The sequence below is a fragment of the Vombatus ursinus genome, unplaced genomic scaffold (assembly GCF_900497805.2).
Source record: "Vombatus ursinus unplaced genomic scaffold, bare-nosed wombat genome assembly UNPS02014181.1, whole genome shotgun sequence".
NCBI classification, from domain to species: Eukaryota; Metazoa; Chordata; class Mammalia; order Diprotodontia; family Vombatidae; genus Vombatus; species Vombatus ursinus.
The window spans coordinates 919,899-945,311 of record NW_020953959.1 but is presented as its reverse complement, the minus strand read 5'-3'; the positions used below and the strand labels follow the sequence as shown (position 1 = coordinate 945,311).

The following is a 25,413-nucleotide window of genomic DNA, read 5'->3' as shown; positions in this document are numbered from 1 at the left end:
TCGTCCTGGAGCAGTCCTGACCACCTCCTCAGCAGGGAGGGAGGTCAGAGGTGAGAAAATACAGGAGAGAAGACATGAGAAATTGTGGACTGGTGGTTACTCAGAAGTGGGATGAACTCCAAACATTTAAGAAAGCAGACACTGGAATGCCCCATCCATCCATCCACCCACCCACCCACCATGCTTCAAATCTAGAGTCTGTCCCAGTTTAAAATGTCTGACCCATCTTCATTGTTCAATGACACATCCATGCTCAACCTTCTGGACTGGGAAGAGGGGAAGCCAAAGCAACCCTCCAGTGACGATATATCCTTTCCACTGTGTAACGCTTAGTTTGAAGGACTCGTCAGTCCCAGCCTAACCTTTCATGCAGTTTTAGTCTGGTCTACATCATCTTGGTTCTCGCCTCACCCTTTTAGCAATGGTCCCTTCCCTCGGACCTTTCCACTCAGCTCTGCTCCTGTGTGATAAGGAGATCCCTCCCCACCTTCCGCCATTACCAGCAACACTTTTTTTAAAGGGCTCCAAACAAGAACTCCACCCAGCTCCTTCCCACCAATCTTGTAAGAGACATTCCCACTCAGTCAGCAAGTACGTGTTGAGGGTCTGCTAGGTACCTGCCCCAAACTTGCCATGACTATGTGTTACTCCTCCACACTCACCCTAATTTTACACTCTATCATTGGGAAAATGAGGAACGCATTCTAATGAACAGGAGAATGAGAAAATGAAGATGGATGAATGGCATTAAACTCAGAATGCTTTTCTTTTTCTTAAAAATGCGCTGCAATCTCTAAATGGTAATGGAGAAAGCTACTCAAATAGCTGTTTCTTTCACACTTCTTTGCCTCCACAACCCTGTCCAGTGAAGACAGACAAGGAGCTAGTACAATGGAGCAAAGTCAATATTGTTTATTCACAATTACAGGGTTTTTGTGCCACAGATGGAGCTCCAAAGCATTTCCCCAGCTCATCAGATGCCCTATTGGTCTTTAATGAGAAGATCTTAAAATTCAGCTTCTATAATCCAAGTGTCTCCCCTCCCTCTTGTTCTGAATTAACAAAATCATATTCACAGCAAAACCTTAGTTTCGTGGTCTTTAAAACCCTGTCTTTCCAGGCTTACTGCACATCATTCTGCATGCACTTTATATCACAACCAAACTGGCCTTCTTCCCGTACCCTGTGCCCAACATCTCATCTCCTCTCTCTGCGCCTTTGCCCCGGCTGTGCCCTGGGGCTGCAATGCTCTCCCTCTTTCTCTCTCTCAGAGAATCCTGAGCTTCCTTCTGAGCTCAGCTCAAAGGGCTACCTTCTATAGGAAGCCTATCTGTATATACTTTGTATTTAATTTCCTGGGTATGTGCTGCTTCCCCTCATGAGCATCCGAGCCCAGTGAAGGCAGAGCCCTCTTATCCTGTCTTTGAACCCTCAGTGCCTGGCCCTTAGCAGACCCTTAATAAACGACTGCTGAAGGAAAGGAAAAATACAATGAACGGGTGTTAACAAGAACGAGATGTTGGGTATACCATAGGTATTTAATATACAGATCACCTTCTGCTAAAGTTTTTTCCCCACAAAGTCCGATGTAATGAACACACAGCCATTTGTCACCAAGTCTGATTTATTCTGGTATATTGTACTGTTGCCATTTAAACCATTTGTCTTACTCATCTCTGTGGGGAGATATAAAGAACTATGCACAAGGAAGAGCCCCCGCGTCCTGTCCCAAACGTCCCGTGTCCGCAGGCCTACACTCGGAGGTTGGTGCGATCGTGGTACTTCTGGAAGGGGTCATCGACGTACCAGTTCCGCCTCTTCCAGAAAGACGTGGTCATTTTGTCGAGCAGTTTGCTTTGTGTTTTGTTGCAGAACACCTGTTCGCGGAGGCGTCTTTTCCGTGCGGGCTTCTTCTTCCACAACCTCTTCTTATAACCGGCCTGTTAAGACAACGCAACGAAGGTATTTAAATGGACTCCCAACTATCTACACCTCCATGCTCACACTGCTGCTTCCATCTGGCGAGGAAGTTACTGGAGAAGTGATGGGAAGAACCAGGCTGCCATCACGCCGGCTCGTCTTCTCTCTCTAGGCCGTCCTGTATCTGTCATCTGCTCACTCCTAACTTCTTAGGAACATGCACGGCACCAAAACGCATAACAAACAATAATCGCAGTTTGCCCATTTTGGCCTGGTCAGAGAAAGGGGAGAGGCCCCACGTAAGCCACCATAGAATACGGAAGAGAAGAGAAGAAGGAAGAGAAGACAGTCTACTCCACCCAGCACTAACTAGCACAGTGACCTCTCTGTGACAATTCAGCAGATGCTCTGGGAATCCTGAGGGATCTCTGCACCCCTGCTTATGATCTACACATGCCACAGCGGGTGAATCAGGGTGGAAATGACAATGAACGGAGACCTCAGGCTAACAGAATGTCAGGGAACAGACAGTTTAACATTTAACTGAGGGAATCCTAAGTGTAACACTTCTTCAGCTCCCCTGGACTCTCCTATTCAGAGTTTTAAGACATAATCTTTTTGAATGGTGCTCGATCTGCCTTTAAAAGGGAGTGACTTTCAGCATAATGCCCAGGGCAGCTGCTGTTTTCTGTATTCCCAGGCTTCATACAGGACCTGGCACAGAGTAGGATCTTAATAAATGTTTGAAGTGAAAAAAACCAAACCCAACAAGTATTTTTTGCCAAAATGCTCATTCCGCCATACAAGCATGAGACACGGTCTAATACTAGGAAATGTGTTGGCTTTGCTGGGTTACAAGCGAGGGTCAGAGGGTGAGGGAAAGGGAAATGGTCGTGGAATCAAACCAAAAGACTGGGAAACAAACAACAGGACATCGAGACGAGGGAGAGCCCTGTCCCCCCGAACAACAGGCCTGGGCACAAGGTGTGTATCGAGTGGGTGCTGCTGCACAGCCCCCAAGAACATCCGCGTCATCTCTGCAGTGTCCCACCAGGTGGGAAGTCCTGCCTGTCGGCCAAAGTGATCTTTATGGGAAAACACAGCTTAACTTCCAAGCGGAAAAGGGAATCAAGATGGAAATTTTAAGGCGGTTTTCACCAAACTCTTACTGCTCGCTTTATCAGCTGCTTCAGTGTGTGAAGTACCAGGACAAGGATCCAAAGACACCTTGGCTAAAACCAGTGACCACAAGGGTGGATGCTTCCCTCCCCCGCACCAGGTCCAAGAGGCCACGCACGCCGCCCACCACGAGGCTCAGAAGGAGCGCTCAGCTGCGCCATGGTGGAAGGGGCTACAGCACCCATCAACCCAAACAGGGGACCATCTGACCACTTAAAAATAATTACATTGGGACGCAACGCTCTGCCCGACAAGCTGTGGAGTCCACACGGTGAAACCTGGGTTCACGAGGGAGGGACGGACAGCAAACCTCACCAACGTCACCATCCCAAACCTGGCAGTTTTCTCCAAATTCAATTAGACAAGCATATGCCATGCCCCTCCAGGCAAAGAGGTGGCCTACCAGCCTCAGAGCTTGCCGGAAGGTCCGGGTTGAAGAACTTTTACACCAAATAATGAGGAAAATAAGTGGGCCAAGGCTTACGTCAGTGTATACAAGCCTTTGTATCCGAGGCTCTTGACAGGAGGTACATAAAATAAATGTTTTAAATGCAGCACTGAAAAAAATTTGCCACTTACATGAATCAACCCTATGGCAAATCCTTTTGTAAAGAATCCTGCAGAAGAAGGGGAATCCAATTTCTAATTTCTAATCTAATTTCCTTCCTACACCTGGACTTTTATACAAAGGCAGCGTTTCTTAAAGTCAGTCTCACCATAAAAACAGAGGCCAGCAAGTTAAACAGTAATTCTGAGTTCACATTTACACATGGCTCCGCAGTTTCTGTCCAATCCCACACACGTGTGTTAAGGGCCCACCCATGCAGCATGCCGGGGCTGCAAAGATGACCACAGAAGGTGCGGCTCAGAGGCCTCTCATTGTGCGACACTACATACATGTGGACAGACATGGCTGCATGGACAAAACTAAGCAAGGTCATTCCAAGACAAGCAGACAAGCAAACAAACCAGCAGCAGGAGGGAGGGGGGTCGTGCTCTGAAGTCAGGGCGGGGGCAGGGGGCCCTTTGAGGGAGATAGGAGGAAGGAGATGGGAAATGGGAAGCAGGGGGAGGAGGGGCAGCTGCACCACGGCAGATGTGCAATCTGATGGGTCTCCTCTCTCGCTCAGGTGCTCTCTGGCAGGGCCTGGGCCCTCCTGCATCAGCCTGCTGCACCTTCCGACATGGGCACTGTGCTCTGCACACAGTCAGCCTTTATTAAATAGGTCTGCAAAGAATGGACAATTAAAAGAATGCCCAAGGGGCAGCTAGGTGGTGCAGTGGATAGAACACCAGCTCTGGAGTCAGGAGGACCTGAGTTCAAATTTGGCCTGAGACCAGACACTTGACACTTACTAGCTGTGTGACCCTGGGCAAGTCACTTAACCCCAATTCCCTCACAAAGGGGGGAAAAAAAAAAAGAATGCCCAGACTCAAGTTGAATTAGTGCTTGGTCTGTACAGAAGATACCATTATCAGACCTGGTTGCCAGTAGAAAGCAACAGTCCAGTACAAAAAGCCCTGGCTTGGGTCTGAGGACCTGGGTTCAAATCTCACCTCTGTGGAATCTACTTGAGAGAGATAAGGCTCACTTTGTTAAGAGCAGCGTATGGAGACCAGACACAGCAGACCCGGCCGGAGCACGTCTCTCTACGCACAGTACGAGGGGCACACTCACCTTTTTCCTCACCCACAGACCACAGTGTAGTCGCAGAAACCTGAAGAGCACGGCTTTGACGGATTTCCGTTTCCCTTTTCTCAAACTGCAGTAGGTTAAAGTTCTGACTGGCGGTCGTAGGATGGCTGGAAGCAAAGGGCTGACGCTGAAAGATGAAATAAACAAGCAACCTTCACTGAAAGCCAACTGCACCAGCATTTCAGGTGATAAGATGAGCAAGCACTTTATTGTGCACCAAAAAATCAGTCAAACAGCACAAGAAACTGACATGAGAGTGAACTTGTGGCCTTTTTAGTCTTGTCTGTAAAAGAGCTCTCTTTAAGTTCCCAAATCCTGTAATTCACAAGGTGCACCATTCCAAGCAAGGTGAGGAATGATGGGAATGGAAGGACCGACCCATCTCTTCTGCTGTTCCAGACAGAATGACCCCTTGTCCTGCATCAATAGGCAGGTGGTTCTTACTGGTCCTGGTGGAGATCTCACACACACCGCACCAAGGTCGAGCCGGCTATAAAAGGGGCCTTCGACTATCCAGACACCTGGGGGCGCGCTCTCTGCCAAAAGCAGGGATGCTGCTTCATGTCTGACCTGCCTTCAAAACCGCATTCTTCAAAAGGTAACGGGCTGGGAAGGGACGCTGTTCTTCTGGACCTGATTCTGATCATGAAGGTGGAAACAGCCACATAGGTAAAAATGACAGGAGCCTTCTGAGGAAATAATCACTCCATCTTAAGAGCACATGATAGAAAAGAAGAGGAAAACTGGCAATACCATGCATGCTAGATTCTGAGCACACCTCTCACAGAGTTCAAATAAAAGTTCAGTAGGACTGCAGGCCTAAGGAGGATGGAAAGTTCTTAAAAGTGGAATTCTTAGGTACAAACAACGAGGAAGAAAGGCCTCTCCAATGAGTAAACTGGAATGGGTGTGAAGGAGGGTGCTCAGAGGGCCAGACGCCGCGCCACACAACAGCAGTTACAGACGCAGGGGATGGTCAGCCCAGAGGACAGAGGGCTTAACAAAGGGAGGAGGCGACCGCGATCTTCAAGTGTTTAAAGGGCTTACGTGGAAGGGGATGAGCCTTGCTCTGCGTGGCCCCCGAGCGCAGTACTAGAACAGCGGGAGGAAGGCACGGAGGGGCAGATCATGGCTTGATGCCAAGAAACTGTCCTAAAAACCAGAGCTGTGTAAAAGCGGACTAGCTTGTCCAGGAGGGCAGTGGGATCCCCATTCCTGCAGACCTTCCCCCGGAGGTTAAATAATCCACACATCAGGGACGTTAGAGAAGAGCACCTATTGTTATTTTGTGATGTGGAAAACATCCACAAGTCGGCCGAGCTAACCCTCCACTTTGGCCACCCGTGTTGAAGAAGGTACCCAATGTGTGTCACAACCACCTGCGCTCAGAAAGCTGGCCTTTGCTATCTGGCAACACCTGCCCCAGCATCACTCTGTGGCTGATAGCTCCCCGTTTCCATACACAGTAAGAAAAGACCTAAAATAATACAAACCAGGTAGTGATAGAGAGAATCATTACTGTTCCCACATTAGTTTTTAAAATTATCTTTTCTTTTAGAATTTTACTTGTCTGATTGAGTTATTGCTTAACTAATTGATATTTCCTGAAATAGACTGTACCTATTAAGGATTGCTGAAGGGTGCCCACATGCCAGACTTCTAATGGGTGGAACGCGTTTGGCAGCAGGAGAAGCCAGCGATGCCTGAACGTAGCTGTAGCTGAGAGGTCGTCCAGACAGCGTGGAAACCAGGCGCATAGGGCTGGAACAGTTTCGGAAGGCTGATGAAACCAAAATATTCAGGGGTCGAATGATTCCTGTGAACAGAGAAGGAAAGACAGGTGATCATTAAGATAATGCTGTGAAAGGTGTTTACGTGAAACCGAGGCTCAAAATTACCAAGTGCTGCAAGAAAGCATTAAGTACCCAACAATCATCATACATTTACTGAGTTCTTACTATGGCCATTTAGCATGGTGGAGAACACAGGAAATGTGTGATACATGATCACTAACCTCAAGCAACTTACAACCTTGGAGAATTATTACAACATTCCCCAATAGATAAAGTGGTCCAAATATATGAAGACAACTTCCTTCCTTCCTTCCTTCATTTCTGACAATTGGGGTTAAATGACTTGCCCAGGGTCACAAAGCTAGTAAGTGTCTGAGGCCACATTCGACCTCGGATCCTCCTGACTCCAGGGTCGGTGTTCTAGCCACTGTCCCACCTAGCTGCCCCTTGAATTGGCAGTTTTCAAAGGAAGAAATGCAAACTACACACAACCACATGTGACAGAATGCTCCAAAGCGCTAAATAAGAGAAATACGAATTCAAAGCTCAGGCTAACCAACTTACCAGATTAACAAACCCAGAGATGGCCTTGGTTGGACAGGCCACGACCAAACAAGTACCCAGGGCATAGGTGATGGAACTGTGTGTGACTTAGTCTGGAAAACCATTTGGAATGACCCCAAGGTCCTCACCAAATCGAACACACCAGCACTACCACTGGTGGACATCTATCCTAGGGAGCTCAGAGAGAGGGTTCGTGATAATCACACAGGCTGACATTTCTAGAGCACTTTAAAGATGGCAAAGCCTGGACAAATATCATCTCATCTCACCCTCACTACAACCCTGGGAGGGAGGTGCTATCATTCCGCATATTTGTGGTTGTAAAGAACTGGAAACGGTGGGTCCCCATCACCTGGGGACCTTATGAATACCAAGCACTATGCAGAGTATCCAAGAGATGATAAATATAAAGAATGAGGAGAAACTTAGGAAGCCCAAGGACGATTTACATGGCAGCAATACCATAAAGGAGAGTAACGCTGTAAGGTCAGTATAGCAGCCAATCACCACTACAGAGGATGGGCGTAAGTACGTGAGGAATGAGTCATCTGCTGTCAGACATGGCCAATGGTTTGGTTTATTTTCCTGAATTACTCTCCCAATTAACCAAAAAGCACTTATCATGAACCTACTGTGTGCTAGATATAAAAGATACAAAGAAAAATGTGAAACTGTCCGTCCCCTCAAAAAGCTTATGCGTACAAATACGCACAAAACGGACACGAGGAGGGGGGCTCTGAAGGAAGACAAAGATTGTAGAATGTGGAGGTGGGAGAACATGTTCCAGGTACAGGGCATGGTCTATTCAAAGTTAGGGATGGCGGAATGTCATGTATGAGGGATGGTAAAGAGGGCAGTTTGGCTGGGCCACACAGTGCGTGAAGGAGAGTGATGTACAATCAGCCTAGAAAGGTAGCATGGAGCCAAGGAAGGAAGAATGTAAGCTTCCACTAAGCACCTACTATGTGCAAAGCACTGTGCTAAGTGTCAGGGATACCAAAAAAAGGCAAAAACAGTCCCTGCTCTCAAGAAGCTCACTGTAGGTACAAGATATCAACAGGACAAAGTGGCAATGGTTGGTTGGTTGTCCTTTGTTCTCGAAGAGGACCAAAATGACATCACAGTGCTACAGGCCAGTTACAGTGTGTCTGACTGAGGCTGGTCAGAGCAGTATGAGCTTGGAATGCTCTACCACAGGTCGGGCACAAATAGTCCTTGTGAACCTCTGGGGTGGATTCTCTAAGTTTGTGTATCTTGCGTTTCTCTTGAGTTACCTCAATTCTGCTTTGCTCATAGAGCACAGCACCTTCTCTGACGAGGGCATGCCACGCTGGGCAGTCCTGTGCCAGTGTCTCCCACGTCACACAATCAATTCCAAAGTTCTCGGGGCAGGTAGGTGGCACAGTGGATAGAGCACCGGCCCTGAAGTCAGGAGGACCTGAGTTCAAATCCGGCTTCAGACCAAACACTTGACACTTACTAGCTGTGTGACCCTGGGCAAGTCACTTAACCCCAATTGCCTAAAAAGCAGGGGGGGGGGGAAACCAAACAAAAAAAAAAGTTCTTAAGAGAGACCTTGAGAGTGTCCTCGTATCACTTCTCACTACCATGTGAATGAACACTTGTCCTGTGTGAGTTCTCCACAAAACAGTCTTTTTGGCAAGCATACGTTTTGCATTGCAGAAAGCACTAGTATTAAGTGGGATTAGAAAAGGTTTCTTGTAGAAAATGGGATTTTAGCTGAGACAAGAAGGAAGACAGACAACCAGGTTATGAAGTAGATAGAACCCTGGGCTTGGAGTCAAGATGACCTGGATTCAAATCTCACCTCAGACACTTAATATCTGAGTGACCCTGGGGAAAACTCCTTAAACTCTCCGTGCCTTGGTTTCCTGATCTGTAAAATGAGGGGGTTGGGTTCAATGACTTCCGAGCCTTTCCACCTCTAAATCTATAATCTTCTAAGTAATAAGGAGCTACTGGAATCAACCAATTTCTAAATCAATTGCAGTATTTGATTTCTAGCATCACTCACCAGAACCTTCTTTTTCCAAAGTTAGCAATGATCTATTGTATAATTGTCAGAGCTGCCGGCCTTTTCTCAGTCCTCACACTTCCGGACCTCTCAACAGCACCTGGCATCTCTGACCCTTCTCTTGCTGGATACTCCCCCCTCTTGACCTCTAGGCAGTACCTGGTATCACTGACACCCCTCTTTTTCTTTATTTATTTTTAGTTTTCAACATTCACTTCATAAGCTTTTGAGTTTTAAATTTTCTCCCCCTCCCTCCCCAAAACGGCATGCAATCTGATATAGGCTCTACACAGCATTCCTATTGAACATTTTCACATTAGTCATGTTGTAAAGAAGAATTAGAACCAATAGGAGGAACCACAAGGAAGAGGAAACAACACAGAAGGGGAAAAAAAGCAAATAATATGCTTTGATCTGCATTCAAACTCCATAGTTCTTTCTCTGGATGTGGATAGCATTTCCATCATGAGACTTTTGGAATTGTCTTAGATTTTTGCATTGCTGAGAAGAGCTAAGTCTATCAAAGTTAGTCTTGCACAACATAGCTGTTATTGTCTATCAATATTCTCCTGGTTCTGCTCATTTCACTCAGCATCAGTCCATACAAGTCTTTCCAGGTTTTTCTGAAGTCAGCCTGTTCATCATTTCTTATAGCACAACAGTATTCCATTACATTCTCATACCACAACTTGTTCACCCATTCCCCAATTGATGGGCATCCCCTCAATTTCCAATTCTTTGCTCCCACAGGAAGAGTTGCTATAAATATTTTTGTACATATGGGTCCTTTCCCCATTTTTATGATCTCTTTGGATACAGCCCTAGAAGTGGTTTTGCTGGGTCAAAGGGTATGCACATTTTTATAGCCCTTTTGAACCCCCTCTCTTGCTGGATGCCCTCCCCTCTCTGGGTTTCCGCCCTCCTTCTCAGTCTCTACCCATGACTCGCTCCCTGGGGGTGTCCTAAGGCTCTCTTCTTTCTCTACACTGTTCCCCTGGGTGACCTTGTCAGCCTCCGTGATTTCAGTGGTGACCTCTAAGAAGAGGACTCCGAGATGGACACCGGCAGCTTCAGGGTCTCACCACCGGCCCTTAGGACACACTGACCAGGATGACCCGGGGGCACCTCCCACTGGGCATCATCCCCCTCCCTGCGGGGGGTCACACCCTGACGTCATCCTCATTCTCCCCCCTCCCCCACCTACACAACCATGGGGCCAGATCTATTTCTCTCTTCTACATTTTCGGGAGTCCCGAGCTGCAGGCGCTGGACTGCGGGCTGAGGGTCCCCAGGCTTAAGCACCCTCTGCCTCCAGGCACCTATGGCTGGGCCTTGCACACAGTAGGCGCTTCATGGTTGCTTGTAGACTAGAAGACATTTTCTGTCTCCCCTAGCCTCAGTTTCTCCATCTGTAAAACGAGGATCTCTCTTACACTTACTATCTTTCGGGGTAGGTGGGCGCGTTACCCAGGAGCCTAAGTCACGCTTCCCCTCCCCCCCTCCGCCCCGGCCGTCCCCCTTTAACAACGAGGGGGGAGGGCAAGGAACTGCGCATGCGGGGCAGAGTGGAGGACTCGGCCTCGCTCTATAAGGATGGGGGGAGGGCGGGGAACCGGGCGATGAGAGAAGCGGGGTGACTCCAGGAAGGCCCCGCCCAGCCTGCCCGCTCCCACCGCATCCGACCGCGCCCCGCAAGGTGCTCCCACCCCGCAGCCCCGGGCTTCTCACTGACCTGCGGCGGCCCGTGCAGCCAAAGCGTACGCCGCCATGTTCCCGCTGCCCCTACGGAGGCCACTTAGGACCAAAATACCGGGTGCGGGGCGAAGGCGAGGGAGGAGGGGGCGGGGGTGGGGCCTGTGCTACCGGAAGGGAGGGGGAGGGAGCAGGGGCGGGGAGAGAGGAGGGAAGGACAGTAAAGGAGAGGGAGGGAGGGAGGGGAAAGAAGAGAGGAAAGGCGCGGAAGGGAGGAAAGGGGAAGGGAGAATAGACTGGAGGCCAGAGAGGGCCCTTAGAGGCCATGCAGCCCAGCCCCCTCGGTGTGCCGCTGAGGACACTGACTTGGTCTGGAGGACCTCAGTTAGTGGCCAGCCCCAGCTTCTGACTCAGAATCTCTTCCTTCTGCCCCATGCACATAACCTGGCACAGAGCTCCATTGATCCTTAAATCTGCCTCTGGGAATAACCTCTTATGATGATTACAGGCCTTTACGGAGGTCTTTAAGGGCTGGCCATGTATAGAAATAGATGACCTCACTTGACTCCCTAGGCTAGGGCTGTAGCTATCCTTGGCCCAACTTACAGATTACGAACCTCAGGCCTGGAGAGCATGAGCCGCTCACTCTGGGTGACATGGTTGTACCTTTCTGAGGTAGAGTACCAACTGCTGTCTTCCTGACTCCAGGTCCAGCGCCTTATCCACTGGCAAAACTGTCTTAGTTGTCCTACGGCGTCAGTGTTCTAGAAGCTCTTGGGCTAAGAAAGAAGGCAAATAAGATGCAAAGCCTGAACTATAACCTAATAAATACCCAGAGAGAATTGGTCGATTTTTTGCAACACAGTTTTAGATAAACCGCTGTCTAGCCAGGCCTTCTGAGACAGCTACAAGGCCATTGGGAATTAAGGAAGAGAGGCTGTTCACTTGGTGAGCTTGGTTGGTTTGAAATCGTATCAGGAGCTAGGTAGAGAGCCAAATAGCCAAAAATCATTAAGAATTATGGAGGGGCAAATGCACTGGGTTGTTACAAACTAAATCAGGTATAAAAGATCTGGGTAGCCTTTATTAGGCAGAATGGCCATGTGTTTCTATTTCTCACTTCCACTGGGATCCAGATCCAATTGATGCCAAATCTTGTAGATTCTGTCTCTAATTCTCTCATATCTGTCCCCTCCTCTCCACTCATATAGCTCACCACATTCTCAACTTTTGCCCAAACTATTTCAATAGACTCCTAAATATCCTTTCTCTTTCCATCTCTTCTCTTTCCTCCTTTATCAAGCTGTTGAGTCGTTTTTCATGATTTTCTTGCATCAGTCTCATTTCTTTTCCCAGGTTTTTCTCTCACTCTCTTATTTGATTTTTAAAATACTTTTTGAGCTCTTCTAGGAATTCTTTTTGGGCCTGGGAGCAATTCACATTTTTCTTTGAGGCTTTGGATGGAGCTGTTTTGACTTTGTTGTCTTCTGAGTTTATGTTTTGATCTTCCCTGTCACCATAATAACTTACTAAGATGAGGTTCTGGTTTTGTTTTTGTTTTTGCTCATTTTTCTAGCCTATTTCTTGATATTAACTTTATGTTAAAGTTGGGATCTGTGCCTGGGGTAGAGGGAGCCCTGTCCCAAGCTTCAGGTTTTTTGTGCTGCTGTTTTCAGAGCTAGTTCTGGGGGGAGGTCTGTAAGTTTTCAGTTCTTCCAAGGTGGTATGATCCAAGGAGAGTTGTGGTCAGTGCTCTCCTGGCCTGTCTGCTGGTCTGTGAGAGACCACAAACACTCTTCTGTCCTAGAACTGTGATCAGGGTCCCTTCTCCTGCTAGTGCTCCTCCCTCACATCCTGGGACCAATCTGAAACTGAGTATGAGTAATGCAACAGAATCCCACTTCCAGTGCCAGCCAAGCGTCCCCCCCGTAATCTCCTGACCAGTTGTCCAGCCCCATTGTGGGCTGAGTGCTCCAGAAGCCATCACTGCTGATTCATTCACTCCCAAGGCCTGCACTAGACTGTCACCCCAGTGCATCTCTTCTCTTTCCAATGTATCCTCCACATAAGCTGTTAAATGGATATTTCTAAAACTCAGGTCTGGGCGTGTCACTTCCTTGCTCATGACTAGGGGCTGCATAGTGTCTCTGGGACAAGATACAAACTCTTCTGATATTTAAAGCCCTTCACGATCTAGTGCCCACTCATTTTTCTAAACTGATATACTCCCTCTTATGTACTCTACTAGCTGTATTGATCTGCTTGCTACATTAACTACTTTACATGACATTTAATTTACTGTCTCTTTGATGTCCCCCATGCCTGTACACCACAGAACCCAGAGGGGCTGGGCCGCCTGACCTCTCCTCCACTCCAAGGGACGCTTCTCAATATTGGACCCATGCAAAGAGAGGGGTCAGCCTTCCCGGGGCTCTTTACATCCTCACCCCACAGCCCCAGAAAGAATCATTTAATGCTCAGGTTTGGCTTTTGTCTAGAGTTTCCTCAGAATGGAGCAAAAGAAAGCTACTCAATGCATAATGTAGATCAGGTATAGCATAGCCACTCATTTCCTTCATGGAACAGAAATCACAAAATTCACAAGTGTACATTGACCAAAAAAAACCCAACCCAAGAAATAGTCATTTAAAACTCTTGTCATGCTTTCATGGGAGGTTGATACTTACAACATCAAAGCATGAAACATCCTGTGGACTGCTAAATTGGCATTTTATCTTCACCTCCACTCTGTGCCATCTGAACAGTTCCCTCCAGCTTCATGTCTTCTAGTGAGCCAGGCAGGGGTTGGGTTCATCCTCCTGCCGATGGTCATATTTTCTAACAAATGCTATAGTCATAGCCAGGGGCACCTCCTTAGGTACAGCCTTCGTTGACTGAGAAACTGGGAGTTCCCAACCTCTCAAGATTTCCTCCAAGGCTGGAAATGTCCATCTCCGGATTGATGTGTGGTCACCTATGCTCAGGGAGAGAAAGGAAGCAGAAGAGGCCACCCCATACCCTGACTTAGGCTTGCCTAGATAGGACAAGCATCCTCTGCTCCCATGCTGCTGAGGTAGAAGTCAGCTCCAGCTCCTCCCACTTTTAATAGGGAATCCCTCAAGAGGTATTCACATGCTATTTAATCTAGAGGGAGAAAGACAAAAAAAAAAATTTGTCTCTTCTTAACTGATACAATGCAGGGGCCCTGCCACCATCACAGGGTAGGGTGGAGATCCAAAGAAGCATTCAGGGTTTGCTGGGTCATCCTCCAAGGCCAATCCTTTAAGTATTGAGCTACTGTCTCAATGGCAGTTGCTAGGGGAGTTCTACAAATGCTCCATGGGATGCTCCCCCTGCCCCCCAGACCCATCCTCATTCATGCTCCATGGGGTATTTTCCCATCCAATTCCTGCTACACTTAGAATGCTCTCCAGCTTCTCAGTTCAAGCACCACCTTTTACTTGACACCTTTCCTGATCTCGCCAATGAGTGCCCAGCCTTCCCTGCCTTGCCCCTCCCCCTCAGTTATCTTGTGTGTACATTTTGATTGTATTCTCTCCTGAGAAAGTAGACTACTTGAGGAAAGTGACTCTTGGTTTAGCCAACTCCTGAAACAGCAGGTATAGAATGATATTTATTCAATGGACTCATTGATGAAATAATAGTGCCACAGGATTTGGAACCAGAAGGGGCTTTAGCAATCATCTGCTTCAACCCTCTTATTGGATAGTTTAGGAAACTCAGATCCAGAGTGGTTGATGTGGCCAGAATGAATGACCCAGGTGGGAAGTACTGCTGGGATTCAAACACTGGTCTTTTGACTCCAGATCCTGGGCTCTTTCTGTCATAACACAATCCCCTTAACTTCTCAAGGAAACATCTGCTGATTGCTCTAGCTCGAGGTGTCCTCCCTCCTCAAAACTCTTGTAGTACTGATTATATTAACTGATAACATTAACCTGCATAAATGTTGGAGGAAGGATATCTGGGTTCAAATCTTGCCTCCAAGACAGTGGCTATGTAACTAGTAACCTTCCTCATAAGCCTCAATTTCTTCAGATAAAATAGGGATACTTATTATCAATCTCACAGGGCTATTGTGAGGTTCAATTGAGACAATGTATGTAAACCACTTTGCAAAAGCATCATATAAAATGCCAGTTATGAATTTATTCCTAATGGACAAAGTGTCTCACACAAGTCCTACTCTATTAGGCCTAATCATCCTCTCTCCCCACCTCCCTATACTGTAAACTTTTTATGTGTTTATTATATCCTTATGACTGATCCCTATTGCCCATGGGTCACCATTCTTGACCAATTCAGGGCCTCAAGGACTGGCAATTTTCCTGGTGTGGGCACTCCACCTACAAACACAGGGTGGACCCTCTACAGCTCAGTAAATGGTTTTCAAGTGTGTGGCTGTGGACTAAAAATTGATCACCCTGCAGCTAATCCTTGGACAACACCCACCAGCAGACCCAGGCTCTGCCAGAACTTGTTACAACATCAACATAGCCTTCAAGTCAATTCAACAATTATTAATAGAATTCTATTTAACAGACGTTGCACCCTTAGGCACTAAACAATTAGGGGCTCACTTTCCATTGGAGGAGGAGACAACACTTAAGGATATATATATATATATATATACACACATAGACAAACATATATGATAATTGGATTTGTAAATTAATTTTTGGAGTGGAAGGACAAATTAAGTTAAGGCCTCATGGAAGTTCTGGTAGCACTTGGACTATGTCTTGAAGGGAGTTAGGGATTCCAAGGGCCAGAGGTGAGGAAGGGAGTACATTCCAGGCATCAACAGACTCTGGCAAAGGTGTGGAAGGAGATGGACTGTTGTTTATGGGGAACAGTAGGCTAGTTTGTCTAGAAAGTCAAGTGCAGAGAGGAAGTAAAGGGATGATTTCACATTAGAAAATATAGGATGGAGCTATATTTAAGAAACCGGGGGTCACCAAGCCAGAATAAGGTACCACAGTCACAATTATGATTCAGATATTTAAAAAACATTTTGTGTGTATGTCATAAATGCATAATTTGATTTTATTTTGTGCATTTTATGTCTACCCTCATTTACAGTAATCACACTTTTTATGGGGAAAAGAACAATTTCTTTTAAAAATCAATTTAAGATACAATTTAATTTCAAAAACCTTCAGAAAAAAAATCAACTTAATACTTGCTGGAAATGTTTCCTAAGCATAAAGTACCAAAAATCTATCTCTTTATCTCAGATTTTCCCAGAGAATATCACTACCTCTCTTGAGGGACACTGTTTTGTGATTAATCTAGTTAGATGTGAAAATTATCTGGAATTCTGAAATGATCAAAACTTACTCTTTTATTGTTTTACACATATGCTTTTTATCAATATTTAATGTATCTCAATCATGCACTGATGATGCATGGCTTCAAAGGGACAAATTGCATAACATGAGAAGGGTGTTCATGTGCTTTTCCTTTTAGTTTGAAAAAAAAATTATTTGGGCTGTAATAAAGGTCATCATCAGCTGTGCCTGAGTGTGATCTTACCCAGAACCAGGTAACCTGTGGGTGGGTTTCTCCTAAAAAGGCTGGTTTGTCTTCACAAACAAAAGAGGTCAAAATTGATGACATTCAGAAAATAGGGGTTAGAAATTTTCTTTGCTTGGAATATACAGGACATATACTCAAAAATGTTACAATTCATTGATATAGTAGAGTGCTACAAGCCTTGGTTCATAATACTTGTACTACACACCTCATAGGGTCATTGTGAGCAAAGTACTTTGCAAACCTCAAAACACAATACAACCATGAGGTATTCATACTGTTGGAAGGTCATATAGCCCAACATCTCTTACTATGTGGGAATTACAGCTTTTCTGATTGATCACTTCCAATGTCGGGAAGTGACCCTAACCCTAACCCTAACCCTACCTCACTTTCAGATAGTGCTGTCAGTGGAATGGCATTTATCAAACAATTAATGTAGACTAGGCACTAAGAATACAAAGAAAAAATGAAAGTTCTTGAACTCAAGAAACTGTAAGAGGAGATATGTATGTACATATATTAGAAAAACAATTATAAGGCAATTGTGGTTTGGGGAGGTGGTGGAGGCACTGGCAGTTGGAGGTAATCCAGGAAAGCCTAAGATAGGTGGTGACCTTTGCCTGGGCTTTGAAGGAAACTAGGGATTCTAAGAGATGGAGATGAGGACTCACAAATTTATGTGCAACTAAATTCATTGGAAAGCTTCCACCTATTATTCCCAGGACATTCCCTTGGAGGGAGACAGAATTCAACTACATAATTCTACAAATATGTTAAGCACCTACTGGGTGCTAAGCTCTGGGGAAACAACATTTACACAAACATGAGAGCATTGCCTCTGGATTTAAGAGAATCTAGGTTCAAATTTTGCCTCGGATGAGATGCTGGATCATAGATTTACATCTGAAAGAGAAACCAATGAATCCAATCTATTTTACAGATTAGGAAACTGAAATACTGTTTTATTGTTTTTTCCAAAGCTAATTGAGACAGCAATACCCTGTTCACTAAGCCACACAGTCTCCTGGTTATCTTGAATTATATATTGTTATTATGTTATGTAATTACTATTATATATATTGAATTATATATTGTCGCTCTCATTATTAGTCCCGGTTATCTTGAGTTATATATTGTTATTGTATTAACATGTTATATAATGAGTGTGTGTATATACTGAATTATATATCGTCGCTCTCATTATAATATGAGCCCCTCGAGAGCAGGGAATGTATGGGTGACTGTCACGTGCCAGTCGTTTAAACAATTAAAGAGAGAACAAGTCCGTCCTGAGCCCTCTCTCTTCCCTAGTCCACAGGGCCCCCCGCCCCCCCCCCAGTGTTGCCTGGATTTCAGTCTCTCCTCCATTTCGGGGAGAGCCCACTGCAGTGTCAATGTCATTCCTAACCACTGACGCCGCACACCGCACAGTCGGGAACTAACTGAGACACGAGAGCACGGGCTCAGAGCACCAATTTTTGTCGAACTCAGGTTTGTCACTGCAGGGCTTCGCTACCAGGCCTCAGGCCGGAAGCCGGAAGTTGGCCTACAGGCCACGCCTCCCGACGCTTTTCACGGTACCAGGCTTTGGTCCGACAGACGAGGCCGGCTCGGAATCACCCCGCCTCTTCCTCTCATCCCACCAATCCTCCCCTGCGCCGCCGGCGTCCCTATTTGCTGACGCCAGCCGTCAATCAACACTTCCCTCGCCCGCCCCTTTCCTACGCCGTCAGTCTGGCAGGACGGCGGGGCGGCCGGCGGTTTGCGCTTGCGCTTGCGCGGTTCCGCCGGTTTCCCCTCTTCTGCGTGCAGCCGGGCTTGGCGTTGAGGGGGCGGCCGGGGAATACGTACGTACGCCCTCCCGTGCTCGCGGCAGCTCGCCCCAACACGCGCGTCCCGCCGGCCCGAAGAGATGTTGCGGGTTTATCAGCTAACGGGCGTGAGCGCCACCGCCCAGGTGAGCGCGGGGGGCGTGCGGGGCCGCCAACGGAAGGCGAGGGGCGGGGAGACTCCGGCGAGGCCTGGGCGGAGCGCGCTCGCGGACGTCCAGACGCTCGCCCTGGGGCCTCTCGAGAGCTCGGGGGCGCGGTCGGCCGTTAACTTGGGAATTCCCTGGAGCAGAATGAATTAGGGGTGATTGCTAGGTGGGGAGAGGGAAAAGGTTGCGGCTGGGCGGGCCGGCGGGACCGGGGGGGGGGCCTCGCGGCGCTCCGCCAATCCCCGCTCGCCGTTCGCTGAAAAAGGCCAATGGAGGCCAACCGGCGTCGGGGTGGCTGGTGCGCCGCGTGCCCGGGTGGCCTCAGCCAGTGGCTGAAGGTCGAGGGGCGGGCCTGCGTGCCCGGAGTGAGGCGGTCTACAGGGGACTACAGTTCCCAGCAGGCCTCGGGGCTCCCGAGTGGCTGCATAGCCTGACTTGGGCGAGTGGGCGGCCGCATGGGCTGCTGGGAGCGGTAGTTCGAGGGCTGTCGGAAGCAAGGTTGACCCTCCTCTGGGACAGCCGACTGGCCTTTAAAGGCCTTTTTTCTCTGCCCAGTTTATTACTATGCCGGGGGTCGGGGCCCTTTTCTAACTGGTCTTACTTAGAGCTTCTGACTAGTGGGAAACCCTAAAGATGGGGTTTCGGGGTCCTTGCAAAAGGGAGAGGAGGACAGGAGTCGTGACCTTGTGGCAGGACACCGTGCCAGAGCTGATGTCAGGGAGCCCCGTCCCCACGGTCACGAGGAGCCTGGCAAGAATACAGGCTTCGGAAGTGGAGCTGATTGTTAATTAAGCTTTAATTTAATTAGCGAGCGTTTAAACTGCACCACGACTTTGGGGAAACCCAGAATAAAAGACAGCCAATCGAAGTCTGGTCTGAACAGCATAAAGGCAGCCTACACACGGGGCATGTGAGCAGAGAGAAGAGATTGCGCTGGAACCTTGTGGTTTAAATGAAGTAGTGGTTGGTGTCCCTGTCCGTGAGCGGGTGCTGCTTGGCCAGTGTTTATTTAATCGGCTTTGAGGTGTGTACCCCATGCCAGGCCTGTCCCTTTTCCTCCCAAACTGCCAGCGCTCTCTGGTTACCAGGGAAGGAGAGGTGGGGTGAGGGAGCTGCTCCTCTGACAAGTTCTGAGGTCCAGCTTGTCTCTAACGGTCTGCCTAGGCCTCCCTCCCTCTCCTCCTTCCCATGTTATCCTTCAGGGTTAAATTGCTCTTAAATCCAAGGAACCTAATTGCAGGAATTAATTTGGTATAGATATTTTGGGGCAGGGAGGCCCGGCACTGCTGAGATAGTAGTCAGAACAACTTGCGTTCTTTTTTCCCTTTTCCTCCTCCCAGGTGACTCCAGAAATTCTTGCCAGGCGCCAGCTCTTGGATTTCCTCCCAAATGCTCACTTCCTAGGCCTGTGCACACCCCCACTTTTATGGACCTAATAGGCAAAACCTTAACCCTTATTTTTCCTTTCATGGGGGTTTCTTTTTTTCGTCCAGGACTTTTATTTTATCAAGGTAATGACCTCCTGGTATAGAAACTCCAGTCCTGTACAGACCTGGAAATTTAGCCATGTATAACTTTTAGTCTTAGAGAGTTGTCCTGTGCCTGGACAGGGAGAGATGAAGTGGACGTGCTCATAGTCACACCTCTGGCATGTGTCAGTGGAAGGTTTTTAATCCAGATCTTCCTGACTCCCAGGCAGGCCAAAATACTACTCCAGAAGGCTTTTACTGTATTGCCCAGGAAAAAGATCTCTGGGCCCCATTTGATCAGAGCTTATTGGGAGCTGATGTTGGTCTTGGCAGAGCTGACCAAGCTATCAGCTTAGCTGTTCTCTCTACCCCCTTGGACCACCAGTTTGTAAAATTTATTCTGAGCTTAGAAACCTTCAACAAAAACATTTGAATACAGAATTACAAAAAGGTCCATAAAAGTCTAAACTCAGTTATTGACATTTTTTTAAAAAGGTGTGTAGTAACATTAAGCTATGAAAATAAAATGTAATAATACTGTTTCATTCCTGGTTCCCTTCTGATTTTTTTTTTCTTATGTGTATTTTTTTAAATTTTGTTGCTATTTTTTTCATGTTTGTAGTTGGTGTATATTCTGGTTTTGCTTTTTGCATTCTTTATAACATACTAACTTTTTATGTAGTTGGTCATTTAGTAATCATTGTTGCTTATACAACTTTAAACATATTGATTTTAAAATTCTAATGAAATTCTGTTATTTTGGGGAGGACTTTTGACTCTCACCTTTCAGGACCCTTTTCTGTGATGTCATGACAGCAGCCCTACGAAATAATGGAGCTCAGGGTTTGGTAGCCCAATCACATGCCTTGAAGCATTGCAACAGGCCACCCACTTAACTGATGCCTGCTGTTAGACTTGCTGCCACCCACACTGTCACTGGGGGCATTCCTACCTTTCTGACCTTTTGAAAAAGTTGTTTTAGGATCATTTAGGGATGAGAGCCATGATCACGCAAAAGAGCTTGTTGTGTCTGTTATCCACACTGAAAAAACAAGGTGGATAAGAAATACTGTTGTCCAGACTCTTATTGGCAGTTGGATGGACAGTCTATATAGGGTACATCTTGGGGGAGGGGGCCTGGGATGAAAACTAAGTAAGCTCAGGCCAGATTTGAAAAGGAGGAGATTGGTCTGGGTTGCCTTTTGATGACAGTTTTTGATAAGTTTATGGGAGGATGTGGAGGAGAGTCACACAGAGTCAAGAGACGTGAGTGGATTGTAATCTGCATTGTTCAAAGGAGTATTCATAACAATGCAATAACATAGATCCATTGGCATATTGGAGTTCACTGTCCCATTTTGGCACCCTGGACTCCCACAATTATATATCCTCACTTGAGCGGGGTGGGAGAAACAGTGACAGTTCATGGCTGTGGACATTCTCTAATATAAATATGATTTTAATGATTCTTACAGTTTTCAGTTACAGTATAGATAATTTTTTTTAAAGTTTTATTAATTTTTTAAAAAATTTTTGAGTTATTTCACAATAGCTTCCTGCTATAGGCCATCCACATCTCTTGATTCTGTGTGATTCTCCTCCATGTCCTCCTATAAATGCATCAAAAGGCAGCCCAGACCAGTCTCTTCCCTTTCAAATTTGACTCTTCCCAGTTTCCTTTGAAGCTGTCCATTTTGTCATTCTTGTGGCACAATGATTTTGTACTACCTTCATAGGCCGTAATTTGTTTGGCCTTTCCCTGATGAGAAGGTGCCCCTTGATTTTCCAGTTTTGGCTACTATGAAAGGAACTGCTGTGGATATTTTTGTAAATATGGATTCTTTTCCTCTTTGCTCTCTTTGGGGTATAGGTAGCAGCATGGCTGTGGCAAAGGAAATGCAAACAGCACCTTTTTGGGCATAGTTCTAAATTACCTTCTAGAATGGCTGGACTAGTTCACAGCTTCACTAACAGTGCATTAGTGTAATAATTCCTCTAAGTATTTGTCATCTTTGCCAATCAGATAGGTATGAAGTGGAACCTGAGAGTTGTGTTAATTTTCATTTCTTTAATTATTAGTGATTTTGGGGCAGCTAGATGGCACAGTGCATAGAGCTCCAGCCTTGGAGTCAGGAGGACCTGAGTCCAAATCTGGCCTCAGACACTTGACACTTAACTAGCTGTGTGACCCTGGACAAGTCACTTAACCCCGATTGCCTAACCAAAAAGCCAAAAAAAAATTATTAGTGATTTTGTGGTTGTTGATAGCGTGCATTTTAATTTTTTTTAAAAACCTGCCTAATTCATATGCCTTGACCATTCATCTATTTGGGAATGGTTCTTTGTCTCATAAATCAGAATCATTTCCTCTTATATCTTGTATAGGAGACCTTTAGTGCAGAGGTCTTCAAGCAGCCTAGATAATCACTTATTGATTGTGTGACTTCTTCTGGTGTATGGACTAGATGGCGGCTGTGTGGCGCCATAGTGCCCAGAACACTGGGCTTGGAACCTGGAAGACTCTTCCTTAGTTCAGATTCAGCCTCAGACGTACCAGCTGTGTGACCCTGGACAAGTCACTTGGCGCTGTTTGCCTCAGTTTCTCCTCTGTCAAATGAGCTGGAGAAGGAGATCACAAACCACTCCAGTACCTTTGCCAAGAAAACCCCAAATGGGGTCACAATGAGTAGGACACAACTGAAATGACTCAATAACAATAAAATGGCCCTGGAGGTCCATTCTGACTTGCACACTCCGTGATTCTGTAATCCAGAAGTGGGTTTGCAGAGACTGAAGTCCCTGTAGTATTACTCACCTGATACTTGACATTCTCTGCTGCAGAGAACCAGAGGCCTGGGATTCCTGGAAGCTCACAGACTCCTCTGTCTGAAGCTCACTACGAGATGTTGGGCACTAAGACGTTTTTTGGGGTTTCACTTTCCTCATCTACAAAATGAAAATGGTTGGACATGATGGTCCCTTCCAACTTCAAAACTGTGTGATTTTTATGACCAAACTCAGTGATAGGTTCTTAGTCTTCCTGTATGCAGGAGAGTGGTTGTGACTTTCTCTGTCACTGAGAATGAGAGTTCTTATGTTGGTCATTGACGATTAAAGCTGTGTGCCAGGAATTGTCTTGTTTGCTCTTGCCTCTTCTCTCTAGTGTATCTCTGTCTCCTCTCATTTTCGGTATCAAAAACTATAGGTATTTTCCCTCCTTCACACTGAAGCCTATTTTGTGTTTTAGGTGCAACTCTTGAGAAGCCTTGCTTTCACACTAGCTCTGACATTTTTGTTTTCTCTTTGCCAGTCACCAGATTCTGCCTTTAAAAAGGTACAAGCCTATCCCATTTTTTGAAAATGAAAAATCTTGATTTGTTTACTTTACTGTCCTGCCTCTTTGAGTTACCATCCCATGTCTCTTTCCAAATTTTCCATTTCTGTCAGTTGGGATATCTTTCCCCTAGTCACTTTGGCCAGAAACCTTGATCCCAAAACCTGAATGAGACCCTGGTCTACTGTACTAAGTGTTGTGGAGAGGTTATGATCTTCCAATTTTTCTTTCAATTCTTCCTCAATATATCATGGATTCCTCTCTTCACTATTTGTACTGTTCCTCTTCCCCCCTCCCCTCCAACCATCCTAAATACTATCATCACCTCCTGATTTCGTTCTGCTTTCAATCTGTGCCTTGCTTTTCAGGCCCTTTCTTGATTTAGGTGAAGTGGCCCATTAACCTGAATTCTTCTAAACCTCATTCTATCATTCCTCTGTTCCGAATCTGGGATTCTTCCTTATTCTTTCACTATCCCTTCCATGTAGTTCAAATTCTAACAAAATTCTGAACTGTTTTCTGTCTAGCATACATATGCATTGCTTTCATACCACCATGCCTTCTTAAACCTAAAACCTTCACCCCATAGTCAGGGATCCAGTGATACTGACCTCCTGAGGTCTGGAACTGATTGACTTTTTTTCCCCTCTGTATCCCCATCTCCTAGCACAGTGCCTGGTATAAAGTACAGGTTTAATAAATGCTTGTTGAATTAATTTTCCCTGGCACAGTACAGATACTTATGTTTCTTAAAGTTATCCTTGTCCTGAATTCAGTCAGCTTAGAATTTGCTTTCTCCTCCTCTTTTTTCATACTTATCCCTTCCCCTAAACACTAGAACATTCTTTTGTCTTTAATGTTTATAAACATGTATTTATAGCAAACAAAAAAGGTAACCCCTAGGTACACATGATGATTGGGGAGGAGTCAGTCATCACAACCTTCTCAGATAATTCTTAACTAATATTCTCTCTCTCTTGCCTTCCTTTCTAGCTTATAGCACCTACTGACTAAACATACACATTGCTACTTTTTTTTCTGTAAGCTACATGAAATTATCTGATTATTTCATACACGTAGCCTTGTTTGCCCAACCAAATTGCAAGTTTCTTTAGGACCATGTGAGTCCTAATCTGCTTCTGTATTCTCCACTTAGTGTGGAGTGAGCAGGAGCAGACATTGGCAGAGATTTGGTGGCTTTGCCCTGTTCTAGAGCTTCAAGGGGTATGGATGTGATGAGGACTCTGAGAACCCAGTGTCCACCCCTAAGCAGAGTTGGAATCTGGCCTGCCAGAGCAAATGGAATTTTCTGGTAATTCACACAGATTCTTGCCTGGTTGACTTAGACATAATTTTTCTGGTGATAGCGCTCTCTAAAGATGCAAATTCCACTCCAGTGATCCGAATGAGATCAGTGCAAAAAACATGGTTCACTTACAGTGTTTTGAATATTAATAATAGTTATGTCCCACATCTGTATACTTACAAATTTTCTGTAAGCTTATAAACTTTCATGTGTCTCTGATTTTTTTCTAATTTTTATTTAGGGCTGTCCAGCATCAAAGAAGGTGCTGTGCTTTATGAGCAAAGCAGAATTGTAGCAGCCCTAAAGAAACGTGAGGTGCTCCAATTTAGAGCCCTCTCCACTCCCAATATTCATGTGGAATATTTGTGCTTGGCCTGAGCCTTCCGAGCTCCTGTCGGTCTGATGAGCCACAGTTGGACACACCATACCTCGGGCCCAGCACAGTGACGTCATTTTGGTCCTCGAGCATGGAGGACAGCTACCAACCAGTGGGCCGTGAACTCATCATAATCAGTTGAAGGTTACAAAAAATATGAAGCACTTTATCCAGTTTTTTCCCCCATAAGTCAAGTCAACAAGCAAGCATTTATTAAGTGCTTACTGTGTGCCAGGCTTTAATCAGTTCTCTGCCTTCAGGCAGCTCCCAGTCTAATGGGAGAAACAGCTTGCAAACAACTATGTACATATATAGAAGATAGATGCAGGCTAACTTGGGCTAAGCTCAGAAGGAGGGCGCCATGTTTTTGCTTTTGTCTCCCCAGCGCTTGGCCCAGTGCTTGGCAGGCAGTCAATAAACATTAAGTGCATACTGTGTGCCAAGTAATGTGCTAAATGCTGGGGATACAAAGAAAGGGAAAAGAAGACCCTGCTCTCCAGGAGCTCACAGTC

The 25,413-nt window shown here is 46.2% G+C and overlaps 2 protein-coding genes across 2 annotated transcripts in view; one reads left to right on the top strand and one right to left on the bottom strand.

The window, feature by feature from the left end:
- Positions 1 to 1,606: 1,606 nt before the first annotated feature.
- On the bottom strand, positions 1,607 to 11,018 carry MRPL35 (mitochondrial ribosomal protein L35). Its single transcript, XM_027860438.1, has 4 exons — positions 10,920 to 11,018; positions 6,416 to 6,611; positions 4,778 to 4,922; positions 1,607 to 1,940 (listed from the first exon to the last, which is right to left on the bottom strand). The coding sequence occupies exons 1-4, from the start codon at positions 10,954 to 10,956 to the stop codon at positions 1,752 to 1,754; spliced, it is 567 nt and encodes a 188-aa protein (XP_027716239.1). The 5' UTR covers positions 10,957 to 11,018; the 3' UTR covers positions 1,607 to 1,751.
- Positions 11,019 to 18,243: 7,225 nt separating this feature from the next.
- The window catches only part of IMMT (inner membrane mitochondrial protein), a 48,095-nt gene continuing 40,925 nt past the window's right edge, over positions 18,244 to 25,413 (top strand). Inside the window, exon 1 of the mRNA XM_027860453.1 lies at positions 18,244 to 18,395. Coding sequence (XP_027716254.1) covers positions 18,351 to 18,395 — 45 coding nt within the window. The 5' untranslated portion in view covers positions 18,244 to 18,350. The remainder of the gene's footprint in view (positions 18,396 to 25,413) is intronic.